The sequence below is a fragment of the Vicugna pacos genome, chromosome 10 (genome assembly GCF_048564905.1).
Source record: "Vicugna pacos chromosome 10, VicPac4, whole genome shotgun sequence".
Classification (NCBI taxonomy): Eukaryota; Metazoa; Chordata; class Mammalia; order Artiodactyla; family Camelidae; genus Vicugna; species Vicugna pacos.
The window spans coordinates 17,220,431-17,239,388 of NC_132996.1; the positions used below are offsets into that span (position 1 = coordinate 17,220,431).

Consider the following 18,958-nt stretch of genomic DNA (forward strand, 5'->3'; position numbering starts at 1 on the left):
GTCTCTGATCCACTTTGAGTTGATTTTTTTTCATGGTATTAGGCAGGAGTGAAAATTTATTTTTTTCCCATACAGATATATACAGTTGACTTGGCATCATTCATTATTCAGCAGACCGTACCCCTCACTGAATTATAGTGGCATTTTGCAGAAATCAAGTGACTGTAAAGGTGTGGTTTGTTTCTGGACTCTTTATTCTGTTCCATTGTACTTATTCATCTCTAGGCCAATGTTGCACTGTCTTAATTAGTGAAATGTTATCTTAAGTCTTGCAATTTGATAGTGTTAAGTTGTCCAGTTTTGTTGTTTTTCTTCAAGATTGTCTTGGCTATCATAGGTCTTTTGCCTAGGTTATACATTTCCATCATAATGTTAGAAATAGCTTGTTAATTTCTACCAAAAAATGCTGAAATTTTGATTTGGATTGTATTGAGTCAATAGATCAAGTTGGGAAGAACTGACATCTTAACTATTTTAAATCTTCCAGTTCATGATAATGGTGTATCTCTTTATTTATTCCAATATTTAAGTTTTCTTTGATTTCTCTCAACAATGTTTTGAAGTCTTCAGCATAGAAATTTAACTTATATTTCATTACATGTATCCCTTGACATTTGATGTTTTTGATGCTATTATAAATATTATTTTTCCCAATTGTTTATTGCTAGTAGGAAGAAATGTATTGGATCATTATTGACCTTGTACTCTGTGACCTTCCTAAATTCTAGTTGTTTGTAGATTACTTTGGATTATCTGCATTGAAAACCTTGACATCTCTAAGTAAGACAGTTTACTTCTTTCTTTCTAATCTCTATGCTTTTAATTTCTTTTCCTTGCCTTTATTAGGCTGGTTAGAACCTCCAGTTCTAATCAACATTGTTGAATAGAAGTGTGATGATGATTATGTGTCTCGTGCCTGATTCAGTGGGAAGATGTCTAATGTTTCACTATTAAGTACAATGTTAGCTTTAGGGGGTTAAAAAAAAAAGATATTCCTTGTTTGCTAAGAGCTTTATCATACTATTATGAATTTTTATCACAATATTGAATTTTATCAAATGCTGTACATACTGAGATGATCATATGTGTTTACCGTTTATGTTCTATTCATTATACCCTTGATTTTTTAATTTTGAGATAATTGTTGATTCACATGCAGTTGTATGAAATAATACAGACAGATCACTTGTACTCTTTACCCAATTTCCCTAAAAATTAGCATTTTTTCAAAATTCTAGTACAATGTCACAACCAGGGTATTGATACTGATAGAATCCGCTGATCTTTTTCCTGTTGCTGTTCTGATTTTTTAATATTAAACCAACTTTGCATTCTTTATTCATGAATTATTATATATTACTAGATTCAATAAGCTAATATTTTATGAATGATTTTGCAGCTGTATTTATGAGAGATACTGGCCTTTAATTTTTTTTTCTATAATGACATTGCTAGGTTTTGGTATTAAAATTATACTGACCACATAGAATGATTTGGAAGTGTTTCTTTTTTTTTTCTGTTTTCTGAGTTTGTGTACATTTGGTATTATATCTTTTTGAAATGTTTGGAAAAATTCACTAGTGAAGCAAGACAGTTGGCTTTTAAAAGTTTTAAAATACATATCTGAGTTTTTAAAACAGTTCTAGGACTATTCAGATTATTTCCTCCTGTTTTTCAGAAATTTTTTTTAAAGAAATGTTTCCATTTCATCTATATTGTCAAATTTATTGGGAAAGTCTTTACTCTTAATCTCCTCTTATCTTTTTAGTAATGCCTGTAAAATCTGTAATGATATGTTTTGTTTGTTTTCTCTCTTTTTTTGGTTAGTCTTACTAGGGCTTATCAATTTTAATCCTTCAAAGAACCAGGTTTTGCCCTTGTTGATTTACTTTTTATATGTCAACTTTCTATGTAATTGATTTCCACTCTTTTATTTCCTTTCTTCTACATTTCTGGTGTATTTTTGCTGTTTTTTCCCTAGATTCTTGAGATAAAATCTTCAATGATTGAATTTTCAACCTTTCTTCTTTTTAATACATGAACTTAAAGTTATAAATTTCCCTTTAAACACCAGTTGAGCTGGTTCCCACAAGTTTTGACATGTCATGTTTTTCATTATTATTGAATTCAAAGTATTTTTCCTTATGATTTTTTCTTTCACCCACAGGTTTTTCAGAAGTATCTTGCTTTCTTGAAATTTATTTATAGGTTTTTTTGATTCTGTTACTGTTGTTTTTAGTTATTTTCTACTGTGGTCAGAGAACTATGTTCTATGCATTTCAACTTTTTGAATATTTCTTGCCACTTACTTTATGGCCCAACATAGTCTATTTTTGTAAATGTTTTATGTACACTTGAAAAATATGTGTATTCTATAGTATAGTTGTTCAGCTTTTTATAGCCCTAATGATTTTTTTTTCAGTCTATCAGTTATTGAGAGAGAGATGGTAAGATTCTCAAGTCTGATTGTAAATTTGTTTATGTCTTTTTTTCTTTTTTTATTGTGGTAAAATATACATAACACAAGGTTTACCATATTGCTTTTTAGTTTAGTAAATTTTGCTTTATATATTTTGAAATCATATTATTATTTAAAATTGCTATATCATCCTGATGAATTAATCTGTTTATTATTATGACATGTTTTGCTTTCTCTTTACCTTTTTAACACTTCTTACTGTAAAGCCTACTATGTCTAGTAGTTTAGTCACACCACCTTCCTTTTGGTTAATGTTTGCATGGTATATTTACTTCCAATGTATCTGTGGCCTTCTGTTTAAAAGGCGTTTCATATAACTGTTCCTCTCCACAGAAATCTTTTGTAAAAGGCAAAAGATTTAAACAATCTGCAGAGAAACCAGAGTATAAAAATGGTGTTTCTTATAGAAAGCTTTATAAGTAGAACTAGCTTTAAAATGGAATGCTGGTGTCAAATTCAGGCACAGTCAGAGTGTCCTTGGCTGTGGTACCAGTAAGAGGGAAGTAGTAATGACCTTGGATAGGGTCTCAGCACTTTAGAGCTGATAAAGCTGATGGGAGATGGATCTCCCTATTGATGGAATATTTTTATAACACAAGTTACCACCTACAATTCTGTTTCTAAAATATTTGATACTCATCATAAACAGTGTTAAGTTAAAGAAGAGTAGGCTTGAATTGTGGACTGGCTGTCAATCACTCAGCAATCTCACAGGGAAAGATGTGTAGTCAGTGCTATGCAAACCTCTAAATGTATCTCGGGCAATTTCTAATTGAACTATTGGAATTGGAATCCTAGATTAATCTGTAAAATTTTAAGTGGTAAGCAACCTCAGAAAGCATCTTGGCCCACTGTCCTGCTCCTGAATGTTTGAATATGGAAATAAAGAGTGAAATTTCATTTTTGTCACTCATGCCATGCGGGTAAATGAATAGCTGAATACTTGGAACTTTGATTTTTAAATGTAGTTATGACCTTTAGAAATAACAACTGCTTTAAAAATGGACCGAAGTGTAAATAAAATGGGCAACTGATATACTTCCGTTCCCAAAGAAAATATATAAGATATTGTTTTTACTTTGCAGCTTTCAGTCTTAGAGAAAAGACTTCATCATTTTATATGTGATGTGGCTTTCTGGGCTCCTGACATCTTCGTAGAATTTGACTGGAGTTTCCTTCTCTTGTAAATGAATGGGCATTTTCTTGCTCTCCACAGTCATGAGCTTCACTTCCAGGGGGCCCAGCTTTACGTAATCCTGTGGTGAACAGACACAGAAGAGAATAGGAAAGGTTATTCAGCAACTTGCTAGCTTTCATAGATCAGGTTTTATTTATTATAGCTGGCCTTAACCTGACAGATTTCATTGTCCTCTTGAGTACCTGAATGCTGTATAACACGTGAAATATGAGAGCAACTGTAAATTAAAAAACTACTCAGTAAACTTATGTGCCCAGCAGGGCATGGTAGGCAAGATCTCCCAAAGAGCAGGCAACAAGGCTGGCAGACTTGTCGCTCAGGGGCCTGGGCGGGAACAACAACTAGAGAGGGGAGGTACAGCCTCTGCAGGCTCTTTAATTGGTAAAAGAAAATATTGGCTGTATTTATGTAGCCCTCTGCTGGCCAGGGTGTAACCACAGCAGACTTTTCTGTATTATTCAAGAACAAAGGGAAAGATCTGCAAACATCTTTGACTGTAAATATCTTAACATTAAACAAATCTCCTTGAGTTTTGCACATTTCACAAGATCTTTGGCTGCTGTATAGACAAAACTTACCACATTCTGCCAAGCTAAATATAGTTTAAGATATCAACAAACAATTAGAAGTCTAATTTATATGAAATCCCAGGGGCCACCCCAAAACTGGGTTGAAACAGCTCCAGCCTACCCAACATGCCTTCCTCTTGGAAGCCTCTCCGAGCCATAACTCCTTCTTTTGAATTCCTTCCACTCTTCAACAAACCATTCCTGACTGCCTAGTATGTGCCAGGCTGTGTACCAAGTGCTGGGGTGCAGTGAAAAGCTCACAGACTGGGCAGGGAGACAGACACAGGCGGTACAGTCCTCCTGTTCGGTAATTAATGATTTTCTTATCTGTCTTCTACTAGCGTGCATGTGAGGCAGGGTAGGGCCCACCATACAGGCATCTTTGAGACTTCATTTCTTCCCGTTCTCCCCCTTAAATTCTCAAGCATCTAACAAGCACCTGGCATGTTGTGGGGTTCTTGATAAACATTTATTAGAATTTAGGACAATCAAAGAATGAAAAAGGTAATGTTTTATTTCTCAGCAGTGCATATAACTGTATTTAGCTTTACAAATATGTAATTATAGAGCCATAATAATTGTAAGACAGGAAAAAAGCAAATTGATGCAAGTCTACCACGTATTTCAGAATCCCCTGGAGGAGGATTCTGGAGTAATGTGCTGTATTAGTCCGCTTGAGCTGCAGTAACAAGATACCACAGGCTGAGGGGCTGAAACAGCAGAACTTTATTTCTCACAGTTCTGGAGGCTGGGAAGTCCAAGACTAGGGTGCCAGCATGACTGGGCTCTGGTGAGAGCACTCTTCCTGGCTTGCTGACAACTGCCTTCTTGCAGCCTCTTCTTATAAGGCCGTAGTCCTATCAGATTAGGGCCTATCAGATATCTGTATGACCTCATATAACCTTAATTCCCTCCTAATCGTACAAAGGTACAATGAAGGTGCCCTGTAAGGAGGCCCATGTGAAGAGGAACTGAGGCCCTCAGCTTAGTCGGCATCGACTTGCCGGCCATGCGAGTGAGCCACCTTGGAAGTGATCTTCCTGCCCAAAGCAAGCCTCCTGCCAACGTGTGACAACAACTGCTAGAGAAAACGAGTGAAAACTGTCCGCTGGAGACCTTCCCAAATTTCCAACCAGCAGAAGCTCTGAAGGAGAGTAAATGATCATTGCTAGAAGCCACTAAGTCTTGAGGTAATTTGTTGTGTAGCACTGGATAATTTGCATGGTGTACTAGGAGCGGGGGTCTGTAAATGAGTGTCCGTAGCAGACTGGGCAAGGGTGGGAGTGAAAACAGTTATCTAGTGAGAGATGTGAATGGTGGGAAAATTTTACAAATAATTGAAAATAGAATTTTTCAGTGTCCATATTCTAGGTTTTCTCCATTAACTAATAAAACCACACGCTCTTAGTAGTCAGAGTTGTTTTCTCATGATTCTTACCTTGAAATCCTGCTCATCCTCATTCAGCAAGTATTTCGTATCACAGGCCCCAGACTCTATACTTGAGCTCTCTTCTCCAGCTGTCTTCAGGTGCTCGCCGTATCTGCCGCTGTCCTCGTCACCTGGATGGAAAGCACTGCTCCCAAGTAATGAGCTCACTGTGTCTCTGCTTTTTACTTCTACAGCTTGCGGTTGTGGCTTTCCTGGGATGAATACAAAGAAATTAATTATGTACAATTTTGGGACAGATAAAAATACAGTATATACTTTGTCACATTTTTTAAGTTTGAAAGACCTTTGAGAATCTCGTACAGGAGAGGAATCAGAAATGTAGAATCTGGGTATTAAAGTGAGAGTGAGTCCCATTATTAGAAACCACCTCTGCGTTGTATTTCCTTCTGTTAGCTAATAAGTTACAATAATCACGTGGGTACCTGTGTGTGTGTTGGTATTTTGGTTGGTTGGTTAAATTGGAACCCAAACCATGCCAGAGTAGACATCGTTCCATCCCTCTCCACCAGTGTCTATTTAATTCACTGGTGTGGTGACTTGGACTTGAAAATTGGACTAGAGAAAGGAGATGGATTAGGTAAGCTCTGCAGGAACAAGAGAAATACGGAGGAGCTGGCATGTGTCTATTCCCTGAATAGCTCTTGGATTTGAGGTGCCTGTCCATAACAAAAGCTCAATAAATGTTTGTTAAATTTTAAAAAATCACCATTACAATAAAATAATACCTATATATGTTTCTGGCAATTCCAAACGCATTTCTTCAGGTGGCACTTCCTGTCCAGCAGCTTGGGTAAGATACAGCCGCCTAAAAACAAGTAAGAAGAGTAGCCTGTCATTCAACAAATATTGCACCACCTGCTCCCTGGTGCCTCCTTCTCTCTGCTGGATGCTGGAGACACAGAGATGTAAGAGGAGCACAGGCTCAGAGGGGAGGCAGACAGGCTCACAGTATTTGATGGTGATGGTCTGTACCATGATGGGTAATTAGCACAGTGTGAGGAGTGCTGTGGGGCAGAGAGAAGCAGCACTGATTTAGCCTTAGGAGGTAAGGAAAGTTTTCCAAGAGGAGATGAAACCTGAGATGAGTCTTGAAACACGGGGGGCTGTTTGCCAGAGAAGAGCTTGAGGTGAGGGAAGGGCGTGCCTTGATGAGGGAATAACACACGTGAAGTCCTAGAAATGAGAGTGATCGTGATACCAGTTAGGTCGCTGTTGCAGGAATCCCCATGAGGAATGACAGCAGCCTGTGTGGGATGGATTTGAGATAAAGAGAAAAAGAGAAGGACAGCGAGCAGTAGGAATCCAAGAGGACATCCAGCATCTGGCTTTCACTGAGGGGCGTGTTTCAGCTACAAGCCCGGTAAGCTGTGTGTCTGCTGCTGCAGCTCTGCACTGCAGATGTCCGCAGAATTTTCAGTCAGAAGACACGATACCTTGAAAGCTCCGTATGGCATTCCCATGAGGTTTGCCTGGAGACAGCGTGAAGCAACTAACCCTTGCAGATGTGCAAACAACTTCCTCATGCTTAGCAACTCAGCAACCAGAGTGAGTTCCCCAAATTACTGGCTGTCAGTTACTTAACGAACATGAACAAAGTTTTATCCGAGATGCTTAAAGCTCCAGCAAACAATGTAACTACATACATTATTTATGTCTTAAAGCCTTCTTAAGACTTAACTTAATCAACGTTGGTCTGTCATGAAGCTCTGGTTTGCAGGTGGACAATTCTGAGACCACAGAGTTCTCTTCTTTCCTGATTTTACCATTTTGAAAAAGAAACTTACTAAATGCCATAATCTTCACAAGTCTGGCTTCCTTCTTAATCATTAAGATGTCACTTTTGTACCAGCACAGGGCAGCCACACTTGATATTAAATGATATAGAAAATATTTAAAGACTGTTATCATATGAAATTGGTGTTAGATTTGCAGTATTGGTCCCACTACCCTCAACTCTGTGGCACTGGAGTCCCTGGGCAGTCACCTCTGCCTTATTCACCTCATCTAATGTACCAGACAAATACTATGATGTTCCATGGGGGTCATGAAGAGGAAAAGTTGGAGGAGCTCTGGATGGGAAATACAGTAACTCCGCTAGCTAGAAGATCTCATTCTTCATCCAAATATAAAAGTAGAGAAAGTTTGATATGTTCACTGGTACAGTTCATGTCTATTTCTCAACACCCTACTAGAATATACAGACTAAATTCTCAACAAAGAGGTGGAAAAGGCAGTTACCATAAATCACACAATATGTGTTATGTTCCTTTGACTTGAAAATTGTAATAATATACTTTCACTATGAAAGCCATTTTGTGAGTTCCTTCCACTATTGCAATTTGGCCAGAGAGTTAAAGAATTGGCACCATTAAAAAAAATGACTTTTTACAGATACAAATGTTTAAAAAATGCTTTCTAGGTAAGTAATGACTCTGACCTGGGTATTTTGAGATCCACAAGTCTACAGTTGAATAGCTGATCAATAAGCACCAAATTTTCTCCTTCCAGTTCATTAATGACATGTTCTAGTTCTTCAACTTGTTTCCTGTGATTTGCAATCTGGTCTCCGAAAAAGACAATGGGTTTTAGTACTTTTTGACTTAGTTCTATCTAGTCTTTCACAAGAAATTCAACCTTTAAGAGTGCATTTGCCTGAGGGGAAGATCTATCCTGTATTATTTATTACTGGATTTGCTTTGTCCTTTCTCTCTAAGAAGGAACAGGTGGGACTTTTTTCCCAGTCATTTGCAAAACTTGGCTGCATGAGTAGGCAGGCAGTTACTACTGAATGGTAGGAGTTGTGCTTCTCTACTCTTTAAAAACATCACTGGACTTATATGAGCTAGAGGCAGAGATAAATAAGAAAATAAGACTAATTGATTTATTAATACTATGTTAGTAGCTAAATGAGATTCTATCTAAGGTTAATTATAAACAACACAATGAAAACTAATAACACTGGGGAAAAAATCTATATTATGGCATTTAAAAAAGAGAAATACAAGGATGGGCAGGGATAAACTGGGAGTAGGGGATTAACAGATGCACACTACCATACATAAAATAGATAAAAAACAAGGATTTACTGAATAGCAAAGGGAACAATATTCAATATCTTATAATAAACTATAATGGGAAAGAATAAAAATATAGATATATACATATATATGCATAATCAAATCACTTTGCTGAACACCTGGAACACATCAACTATGCAAAAATAAAAATAAAAAAGAAGTACAGACCTAGTAGCCCTTTCTATCAGCCTCTGTAATACAGTTATATGTTCTTTGAGTGCTGAAAGGTCATTCACACACATAGCAGGCTTAATTAGTCTTTATTATGAAATATGGCTAACTCAAATAGGAACAAAATTTGCTGGTTCTGTTGATGGAGTTCCCATCAGTCTTTAAGAATTGTATTTTGATAACTTTTGTCTAAAGAAGGCTTGATTGTGGGAAGGATATATAGAAGAATGCTAGTAGACAGAACCTCCAACTTATCTCTCTGCCCCCAAAACAGCATGAGCTACACAGGTGCTGGATTGAGAGGTGCCCATGGGGAGAAGTCAGGACAACAGAAGAATTAGAAATAAGAGTATAAAATAGAAGGTGATAGACTGATGAGAATAATAGAAAGATAAACTGGAAAAAGTCATGTGTCTCGAGGGAATATGATGAAGTAAGAAAGGCAGCGGGGTTTAGATTGAGTATCTCTTGTTAGGAGTTGCCAAGAGTAACTGAGATGAGTACTTAGAGATGACTAACAGTTTTGATTTGCAGTTGAAATTATTGTATTTTGGAATCTGGAAGCATTCAGTATATTACTACATGCATATTTCTATCACATAAGTCATTAATTAAATGCTTGAGTTCTTACTATGGGAAAGGTTCTGTGCTAGACACAGAAGGATACAAAGTGAATAAGACATGGCTCCTTCCCTCAAAACAGTTTACAATCCAGTGAACAAATATACAAATGATTATAATATAAAACCATGCCAGTGTCACAGAAAAGGCTCAAGTACTGGGGAGTGGCTTGGAGATGGAAAGAAAAGCATATACTATTTACCAGCCTAACACACATTTTGCAAAACTTTTATGTCTGTCCCACTACATGGCCAAGTTAGGAGTTGGTGCTTTAGGATCTCATATTTTAAGAGATGATCAGCTTGATTACAAGCCCAAATGCCTTAAGGAAAAGTTTATAATTTCCAAATGTCAAAGGATGAGAAAGAAATTATAGTTGGATGTTGTAAACAGAAGGAATTAATAGAATGTTTGGAAATGTTTGACCTAAGGGCTTGGCATACTTGGGAGGCAGGACACACAGTTCTTGGTCTCCTGCCAAAGCTGGGAATGAGGGCCCTTTTGGGGAGTTAAGGCTAACCTTTCAAGCTACAAATACTCTGTGATATCACTCACCCCCTTTAGAGTACTAAGTCGGGTTCTCATCAATTTCTAGCTCCCTCCCAGCCTTTTGAAATGTTAAGGAAATGAAAAGTAGTTCCTTTTTATGGCCATATAAATGGACTTCTGGGGTAAGAAAGTGAAAAGGAGGAAACAGAAGACCACTTTTCCCTCCTCATCCCTGCTTCTCCCCAAATACCCAAGAAATGTACTTAAGAACTTGGAAAAGATAATTTAATTAAAACTATTATAAATCAGAGACCTAGGATCCTGAATAAAATGTTGCTCTTGAAAATTTCCCTGCAAGATCCAAGTTAGCTTTATGCCTCCTCACATTTGAAACTCTAATTACTAACTTTTTGAACTCCTTTGTCTAGTTTTCCTGGCTTTCCGTTTGTTAAGTTAGTGTAGGTTATTTGGAAAATTGGATTTTCTTAGTTTTTCTAGTAAGAAGGCTAAATAAAAGCAGATAATAAAAACCATGCAATAGGATATCACATATCCTTCCCAGAGATCTAAGTTTTTGGTTATTGTTGAAAGATCATTTAACAGAGAAATATTTTCAGGAGTTCCATTATTAAATATCCCTTGTTACTCATTCTAAACCTTCCTCAAAGAAATTAAATTGACATGCATTGTTCTATTTCCAGGCAATTTTCAATTCTTGGGATAGTCCTTATAAGCACAAATGGTTTTAATTAATTTTGTGAGTAAATTTAATAGTAAAATGAATATTTATTGAAATAAAGAGAAATTAAATATATTGAACTTCCTTAAAATGGCTTGTTCTTTATTAGTAAGCTCTTTCAGCTCATGATTCAATTAAACGTAACATTTTTCTGTCTTTTATTTCCACTGAATTATGAGAAGTAAAAAATAAAACGAAGTGTAACTTGTGGCTTTAGTAGAAAGGACCAAGGCACCAAACAGCCTTTCCTATCAGTCAAATATAAATTCTTGTCGTCATTTTCTCTGAACCTAAAACCTATGATAGCTTATAAAATTTAAGATTTGAATTATTAAATTATTGTCACTAGGATCATACTGTTGAATTTAAAACAGTAGGAACTAAATTCCTCCCTAATATTAACTAATGAGCTCATCTTGAGGTTTTAAAATTAATATTTATGTTTAAAAATTGAGGATTTATCTTGATTAGTTTGGGAAATAGTATGAACTTTATAAAGGCAATCTCAAGATAATTGACAATAACATAGAAAGCATATTAATTTTTAAATTCTTTTGTTTCCTAGACTCATCAGCTCTATTCAGTCTAACAGGGACAAGGAAAATGGAAAAGAGGCTGAGGGTGACATTTTTACCTCGGGTGTCTGAGAAGATGGTGAAAAAACAAATGCAGGAAAAGAAATATCTAAGAAAAAATTTAACGAATTATGCTTCAGGTATGTTGAGTTTGAAGTGCCTTTGGGACATCCATGTAGAAGTGAATCTTCTCAAAACGTAGTGAGTCTTTCAAAACAGAAACAGGCTCATAAGCACAGAGAACAAACTGGTGGCTGCCAGAGGGAGTGGGTGGGGCGATGAGTGAAATAGGTGAGGGGTATTAGTAAGAGGTACAAAGTTGCAGTGATAAAGAAGTCAAGGTGATGTACAGCGTAGGGAAGACAGTCAATAATACTGTAAAAACTTTGTAGGTGATGGTAACTAGACTTATTGTGGTTATGATTTTGTAATACAAAAAAAATAGCGAATCACTATGTATACCTGAAACTAGTATAATATTGTACATTAATTACACTTCAAAAAAAATTTTTAAAAGGTAGTGAGTTTTCTTCATACATGGCATCAAAGTATAGCTCGGGTGGCTTCCTGTCTGGATAGAAAGGAATTTCAAAATAGTGAGTTTGTACATCCTCTGCAGCACCAGTGCTTTTATGGCGCATTTATGGTGTTCATTGAGCAACAGCTTGTAACAAGATGAGGAATCCACTTGAATTTCATTTTATCTCAGTCAGTCACAGCTCCATGCTTTTCCTGTGACTTCAGCTCACAAATAAAAGTTGTTCCCAGTTCAAAAAAATGAGAAAGAAGAAATTGCTTTTGTTTTTAAAAATTCCACTTACCTCTTTTTTGAGCCAGTCATTCTCCCAGATCTCTCGATAGCTGCCCTTGTCAATGAACCTTAGAGCATTCTAAAAAAAAAAAAAAAAAAAACCCAAAAACTGTATTAAAGAAGGGCCGCCACACAGCAATGCACAGTTTGAGCAATGGTAATGCACAATCAACATATCTGATCATTTTAAATTGTGTTTTGCAATTACTTTGGAAACATACCTAAACACTTCTGGTGCTGTCATTCTTTCTTTACTATCCTATTATATTGTTTTTGCTGGTTTACGTTGCCTAACACAGGTGATTCAGAGGACTGGACAATGGTTGTCCGTTCAAGTTGACCTCTATTGTGACTGAATCTGACTGCTGTGGTGAAATCAGTCATTGAGTGATTTGCTCCACAGTTAAGATGGCTAAACTGCCACATAATTCAACTTACAGCGGAAGCACAAATAGATTAGATTACTGCCTTTTTAATTTGGAAGATTTCTGCATGTGAATAATAATATACACATTTACACACCTAATAGCAAATAGTCTCAGGTAGCAGCTGCAGCTAGATAGTCTCCTCGAGAAAGGCATTTTAGACAAAGCAAACAGGAAAAGCCTTATTTCATCAGTAGGTTCATAAAATGTAAATTCATTTTCAGCTACTTGGATATTTATATTTTCACCCAAAGAAACTTTGTACTGGATGGCAGATCGTATTTATCTGTGAGGTCCTTTTATATAGATACCAGTAACTGAAGGACATGACTAAAAGAAGAGAAAATTAAGAAAAATCTTCTGGCTCATAAACATGGATTGAAATAATTTAAAAATATGTTTAATGGTAAATTTGTGTAAATCTTTAAACTTGGAAGGTTTGCAGTTAATTTTTTTTTCTTTAAATCATGCTAATTAAACTAAGAGCTCCATTTCCTAGGACCCAGGGGCTGTTATACTTCAGCTGCAGCTGATAAGTCAAAAGTTCACTTGAACATAAAATCTTGTTTGAACAAAAGTAGGAAGTAGCTCATAATTGAATTTAGTTGACTAAAGGCTTAATTCACTAACAATGGAGTAGTGTTTTCAGCTTTGGCTACATGTTAGAATTTCCTGGATACTTTGAAAAATCCAAAAGCCCAGGCCAATTACAAATGAGCATCTCTGTGGGTGGCACTCAGGCCCCACTGGGGTTCAACAAATTTCTCAGGTGACTTCAACAGGCAGCCAAGGTTGTACAATGGTAGAGTTTAGGAAGTTAAGCTACACGATAAGATAGCCAGATAAAATGAGGAAAATTCATTTACACGTGCAGGTGTTCAGCATTTTGTGGAGAAAAGAAAATGTATAGTGTAATGATTAAGTAATGATCTGAGGAAGACATCTTAAATCTCAATTCTGCCACTTGTTCTGGGCAAGTCATAAAATTTCTCTGTGCCACCATCTTATTAGCAAGTCTCCACCTTACTGGATTGCTGAGACTCTTAAATGTAGAATGCTAGGAACAGTCTTCATTATATATTGAATGTACATAGTTGAAGCGTATTTGATCTACATATATGTTTTTAATCATCTTAACTATGATCAGATCTCTTAATTGTTGATTGCACCATTTAATCATATTCAGTCACAAAGGGGCTGAATTGCATGGGCAGACAAACCATTGGTCAGTTCTCCACATCCTCTGTATTTGCATAAATCAGTAAAAATCACACAGTAGAATAGTAACACTGAAAGAACAATTGAACCAACAGGAAAGCAACAAACAATAGCAACTGAAATTCAGTGAAGAATTTTAGAAAAGACCAGATGTTTATGACTTTGAAGAAAGGATGTTTCAGATAAAGAGACCATCCCAGCGGGGACCTCACTGATTTAGGAGACAGTCAGGAGACAGGGAAGGGACAATCAAACAGAAAGAGAGTCAAATATTTTGGTCAAAACAAAGATTAGAAAACATAAATTGGAAATTACATGGCAAACATTTTTTAATATCCCCAATTTTTAAAGCTCCAGCAATATAAAGTATACTCTCTTAGGTTTAGATATGCAAGAAAGTACTTTTTAGACAAATTATATTTCATCCTATAATTCAATCAAAATTTTATTTAATAATTTGTTGTAGCCATTTTTATTATACTTAAAAATAAAGAATTGAATATTAATTTACTGAGCTCTGGCTCCTTATGAGGCACTATGCTACTTCAATCATTTCATTCAATCCTCACACTATTCTTTAAAGGTAAATATTATTGTCAATTTTTTATAGATTAGGAAACTGAAGCCCAGAAAAGTCAAGTAACAAATTCAGCTTATATACCCAGTAAGTGGTAGCACTGTGAATTAAACTAAACCACCTAGGGCAGGGGCATAACTCAGTGGTAGAGTGTGTGCTTAGCATGCACGAGGTCCTGGGTTCAATCCTCAGTACCTCCACTTAAAAAATAAATAAGCCTGGTTACCTACCGCTCCCACCCCAGCAAAAAATAAAAAAATGAACTGCCTAACTTCAGAACCTGAGTTCCTGACCATATACCACAAGAAAGAAATAGGTGGTGGGGGTGGTTTTGTTTTTTAAGAAAATTAAAATACAGAGAGGAGCAGGCTTGGGGTGGGTGAAATGGGTAAAGGGGATTAAGGGGTACAAATAAGCCATGGGGATGTAATGAACAGCATAAGGAACATGGTCGATAACATTGTCACAACTTTGTATGATGACAGATGGTTACTAGACTTATCTAGTGATAATTTCATAATGTATGTGAATGTCAGATCACTACGTAGTACACCTGAAACTAACATAATACTGCAGTAAACTATATTTCAGTTTAAATTTTGAAATTCTGTGCAAGAAGAATAAAAATCTACTATCAGGGAGAGAAAAAAAAAAAGAAAATTGAGATATACCTCTGTGGCCCATTCCTTCTTTTGGTCTAGTTGCAACAAAGTTTCTCTGATGATTCTCGTTCTAGCATCTTCCAGAGTGATTTTATACTGTTCTTTAAAAAGAAAATTAGAAGCTTTAAGATCCTATGTAAAACCATCATGTTATAAATTTTATTTTCCATGATCCTCACCTCTCCTTTCCATACATTTTTTCCTGAATTTTCAAGATACATTTTTACTGAAGCATCTAGTACTTCCAATTAGAAGAAACACTCCAATAATTTACTATTACCTTAATGTGAGTTAGTTTGAGATGATATCTCTCTCATGGATATTTGTATTTTTAAAGGATTGTCTCTCCAAAGAGAGAATTTCCAACACTTTAGTGCCTGTGCAGCCATCTCCCCTTCATTTCACACAACTTGTATTCCACAGCAAAAAGAGATTTGATTATTCACTTGAGTAGCACCCTATTCGTTTGATTCTCTCTAATTAGACTTCCAATATTCTTGGCACACATTTCCTGAGGCAGGAAGGGCAGAATGAGAGGAAGAAAGAGAGGAGGAGAGGGGCTGTGAAAATCAGTAGACCTGTTCAGAACTGGGCTTAGAGCAAGAATTCCTTCTCTAATATAATCCCAACTCAGGGCCCTCCCACGCTGGTGCAAACCCAGGTGTGGGAGCACCCAGACACCACCCACTGAAGGAAGCTTCTTTCTCAAAGTCTGCTGCAGGGTTTCTACACACACGCAGGCACACACATCCATCCCTTTACTTCCTCTTCTCAGTTTCATAGGTGGTCCAAGGATAGTTCCTCTACTTCCTCCCTCCACCTTTCTCCTTAGGCTCATAGTGCTTGTGCTGACAACCGAGGGTAATGGATGATTCAGGGGGTACCCATTTGATTCTTTCACCAAATGTCTGCCCCCCAAAGATTTTTTTTATTGAATCTGAACCATCTTTGTTTCACCTGACCTGACATTTCCTCAGCGTTCTCTTTGACTCTGCTGATGTCATTCTGTAAAGAGATAATGAGTTTAGCATGTTGTTCACTCCCTACATTCTTGTACTCCTCCCAATATTCCTTCTCACTGAGTTTCTCAAGAAATAGTTTCTCAGCATTATTTATTTGAATGCGCATATCTGTTGAAAGAAAATCAAGACACTGTGTCATTTCTATTGTCCTTGCAATCTGATTTTATAAAGTTAAGGTCTGATATTAAAATATCAACTCATAAATACTATTTTATACCTACAGTTTAGGTAAATCTATTCAAACTATTGTTTATCTATCTCTCATGATTCAAAATCTAAGTAAAATTAAACTTCCAAATATAAAGTAGATGACTGGTTTGGAGCTGTGAATGAGAGCTATAATATGCAATTAACCTGTATGCCTAGGGACCCACAAGCTTAAATTATTCCTGTGATAGCCTGATAAACATCCTATTTTGTATAATATATTATATCACACATACTTTTTATTAGTAAGTTGTCATTTTTCTGGTCATTATGTCTCTGGGCAAAGTGGTTTCAACTTACATCCATCCTCAGTCCTTGGCGATCATTTTTGTAAGTAAGTTTGATTCCATCCTCTAGAGGTCATTTGTTTGGATTCCCCTTGTGTGAAATAATAGCATATGACAGTCACAATGACCTGTCTTCTCCTGCCCCCACATAGTAAGATTTCAGAGTGAAAGATAAGTTCCCCAGCTAAATATGTACACAGATGGGGCTATCTCAACCATATACACTTTCAATTTGCCCTGGTCTACTTGCTACACAGGATGTTCTTCTCAATCTTTAGGCTGAGTATCATGATGCTGAATATTCTGGAAAAGGAAACGTTACAAAAAGCCAGGTTCAATGAACTTAATGGCTATTTGGCTTACTGCCACGCACCGTCTTGTCTGAGAGCCCCTTGAGGGCAAGACCACATCTTATTCATCACTGTCAGTCCAGCACTTAGCACAGAGTCTGGCAATTAGCTGATGCTCAATAAATGTTTATGGAATGACTGAAGCATTCCACTCGGGCCAGAGGGGTGTTCTTCAGTCCAAAGAACCGGAAGGACTCCAGACTCGTCTTTTTCCAAAGACGTAAATAAGATATTTTTAAATCCCTTAGTAAGCGGCAATTGTTATTGTAATTAAACAATTAATAGCACTACAGCCCAGACGATCAGCTGTCCTCTGATGTGAGCAGACTGCTGCCCTCTCAGCCCTGCGCCACGTTCAGTCTTAGGGGGCAGGTTGGTTGATGTCATTGAATGTTCTGAAAGAGAAGTGGATGTAGTGGCTGTTGTTCTACCTTCCCAGAGCCCCCCTCTCCCTTCTCTTCTAGTAACACACGCCTCCTATCCCTTGTCAAATAAGTAGACCTATTACATTCTCCTCTTCTCTTGGCTGTAGGGATTGGTCCAGGGATGAGCATATGCCCCAAGCTAGGCATATGCTCAGAGTCCTTTGGTAGAAATATTTGCACTGAAACTATTGGAAAACATCTCTTTCTTGTCTCCACTTTGATGTTATAAGAATGTAAGATCAGACGTATCTATGGTCAGAGTTTGAGCCTCAGGGGGACAATGGTTTCAGTAAAAGGGGCCAGCTTTCAGGGAGAAGGCAAAGAGAAAAGCAGTTCTCTCCCTTTCCCTTTTCCCCTCAGCATCTGTGGGCTTCTTTCTGGGACCACTGTGCACGCTCAGCCCTGCTTGGCTGTTCTGTCACCCAGCTTGTCCCTGTCTTGTGTGACACACATACCGCAGCACTTACCCCAAACCATAAACAGGCACACCTCGACGAAACAGACCCGTTCCCTTCGAAGGCAGTTCAGTGAGCACATCCGAGTATTTGGTTTGGTCTCACTCCCAGCTTAAGGGACTTCTTAAAGCATCCCTTCCAAACACTAGCAGAACTCTCTTAGGAGCCCAGCCAGCAAAATACATCTACCACCTCATGATATCACTGTTGCCCACACACGGACTCGGTAGGAGGAGACTTATGGGAGCAGTTTTAGAGACCTCTAAAAGTGAAGGGTGCTGATTCACATTCGGTCTTGGTAACTATTTCATTCAAAACAACAAATATCTACGAATGGAGTGCCTTCTGTGTGCCAAGTGCTTGGGTAATGGGCTCTCTGAAACACTCGGGGAAATTCAGGAAAGTCAAGTCCCTGGCTTAGCCTCTCAGTTTTTAGTACTGCTTCCTGATAGCACTCAAGTCTCTTTCTCATGTTTTCCAGCTTCCTGGCAGGGATGGCATTTATAGAGGTTCCAGCAAGTTTTAGAGACCTTAGCAGCAAGTTTAGGATGAATGCATAGGGTTTTTTTTTTTTTAAAATTCATGTGCCAAAACTGTGTGTGACTTACCCCAGGACCCTGGTGTTTCCTGAGCCCGTGACAAAAGTATGTCCTGGGTCTTTCATCCTCTGTGCCAGCATTATTTCTACCCATGTCCTACAAACTTCCTTTTTTCCAACTCGAATCCCTCTTTCTCCTTCTAAATAGGGAGCTTGGCTCCCTTAGAGATATTGGAGGGCGGAAGCTTCATGGTTATATTCACTCTACTTTTCCCAAGTCTGAACTGAGGCTGAAGCCAACTGAAGACAACAAACAAGAGAATTTCCCCTCAAAAGAACAATCCCCACTGCAAGGAGTTCAAGCGGGTATTCAACAGGCTGTTGTCTGGTGCTATGGGTCAGAGGGTTTTCTTCAGCCTTTGTTTTTGATCACTTCTCTTACTCCTCCACCTCACCTGGCTCCAGTATCTCTGCCCACTTTGTTATTTCTCTCTCCTGCCCATTTACCTACATGTGTTTGAGGTTGTGGTGACAGTGATGTCATCTGAAATATGTTCACAGCATTTGAACATATTAGGAGACAAAAGCATTAATACATTCAAGAAATAACTTG

General features: G+C 37.4%; 1 protein-coding gene and 1 pseudogene across 6 annotated transcripts in view; both read right to left on the bottom strand.

Moving 5' to 3' along the window:
• Positions 1-2,788: 2,788 nt before the first annotated feature.
• LOC116282107 (U5 spliceosomal RNA) lies at positions 2,789-2,862 on the bottom strand (annotated as a pseudogene).
• Positions 2,863-3,515: 653 nt separating this feature from the next.
• CCDC83 (coiled-coil domain containing 83) overlaps positions 3,516-18,958 on the bottom strand; it is a 32,426-nt gene continuing 16,983 nt past the window's right edge. For all 6 annotated transcript variants that reach the window (XM_072969061.1, XM_072969062.1, XM_072969063.1 and 3 more), the window contains 7 exons: positions 16,024-16,191; positions 15,071-15,162; positions 12,190-12,258; positions 8,134-8,255; positions 6,422-6,501; positions 5,685-5,887; positions 3,516-3,735 (listed from right to left, as the gene is read on the bottom strand). In XM_072969061.1, the coding sequence (XP_072825162.1) occupies positions 3,574-3,735; positions 5,685-5,887; positions 6,422-6,501; positions 8,134-8,255; positions 12,190-12,258; positions 15,071-15,162; positions 16,024-16,191 (896 nt within the window). In that variant the 3' untranslated portion in view covers positions 3,516-3,573. The remainder of the gene's footprint in view (positions 3,736-5,684; positions 5,888-6,421; positions 6,502-8,133; positions 8,256-12,189; positions 12,259-15,070; positions 15,163-16,023; positions 16,192-18,958) is intronic.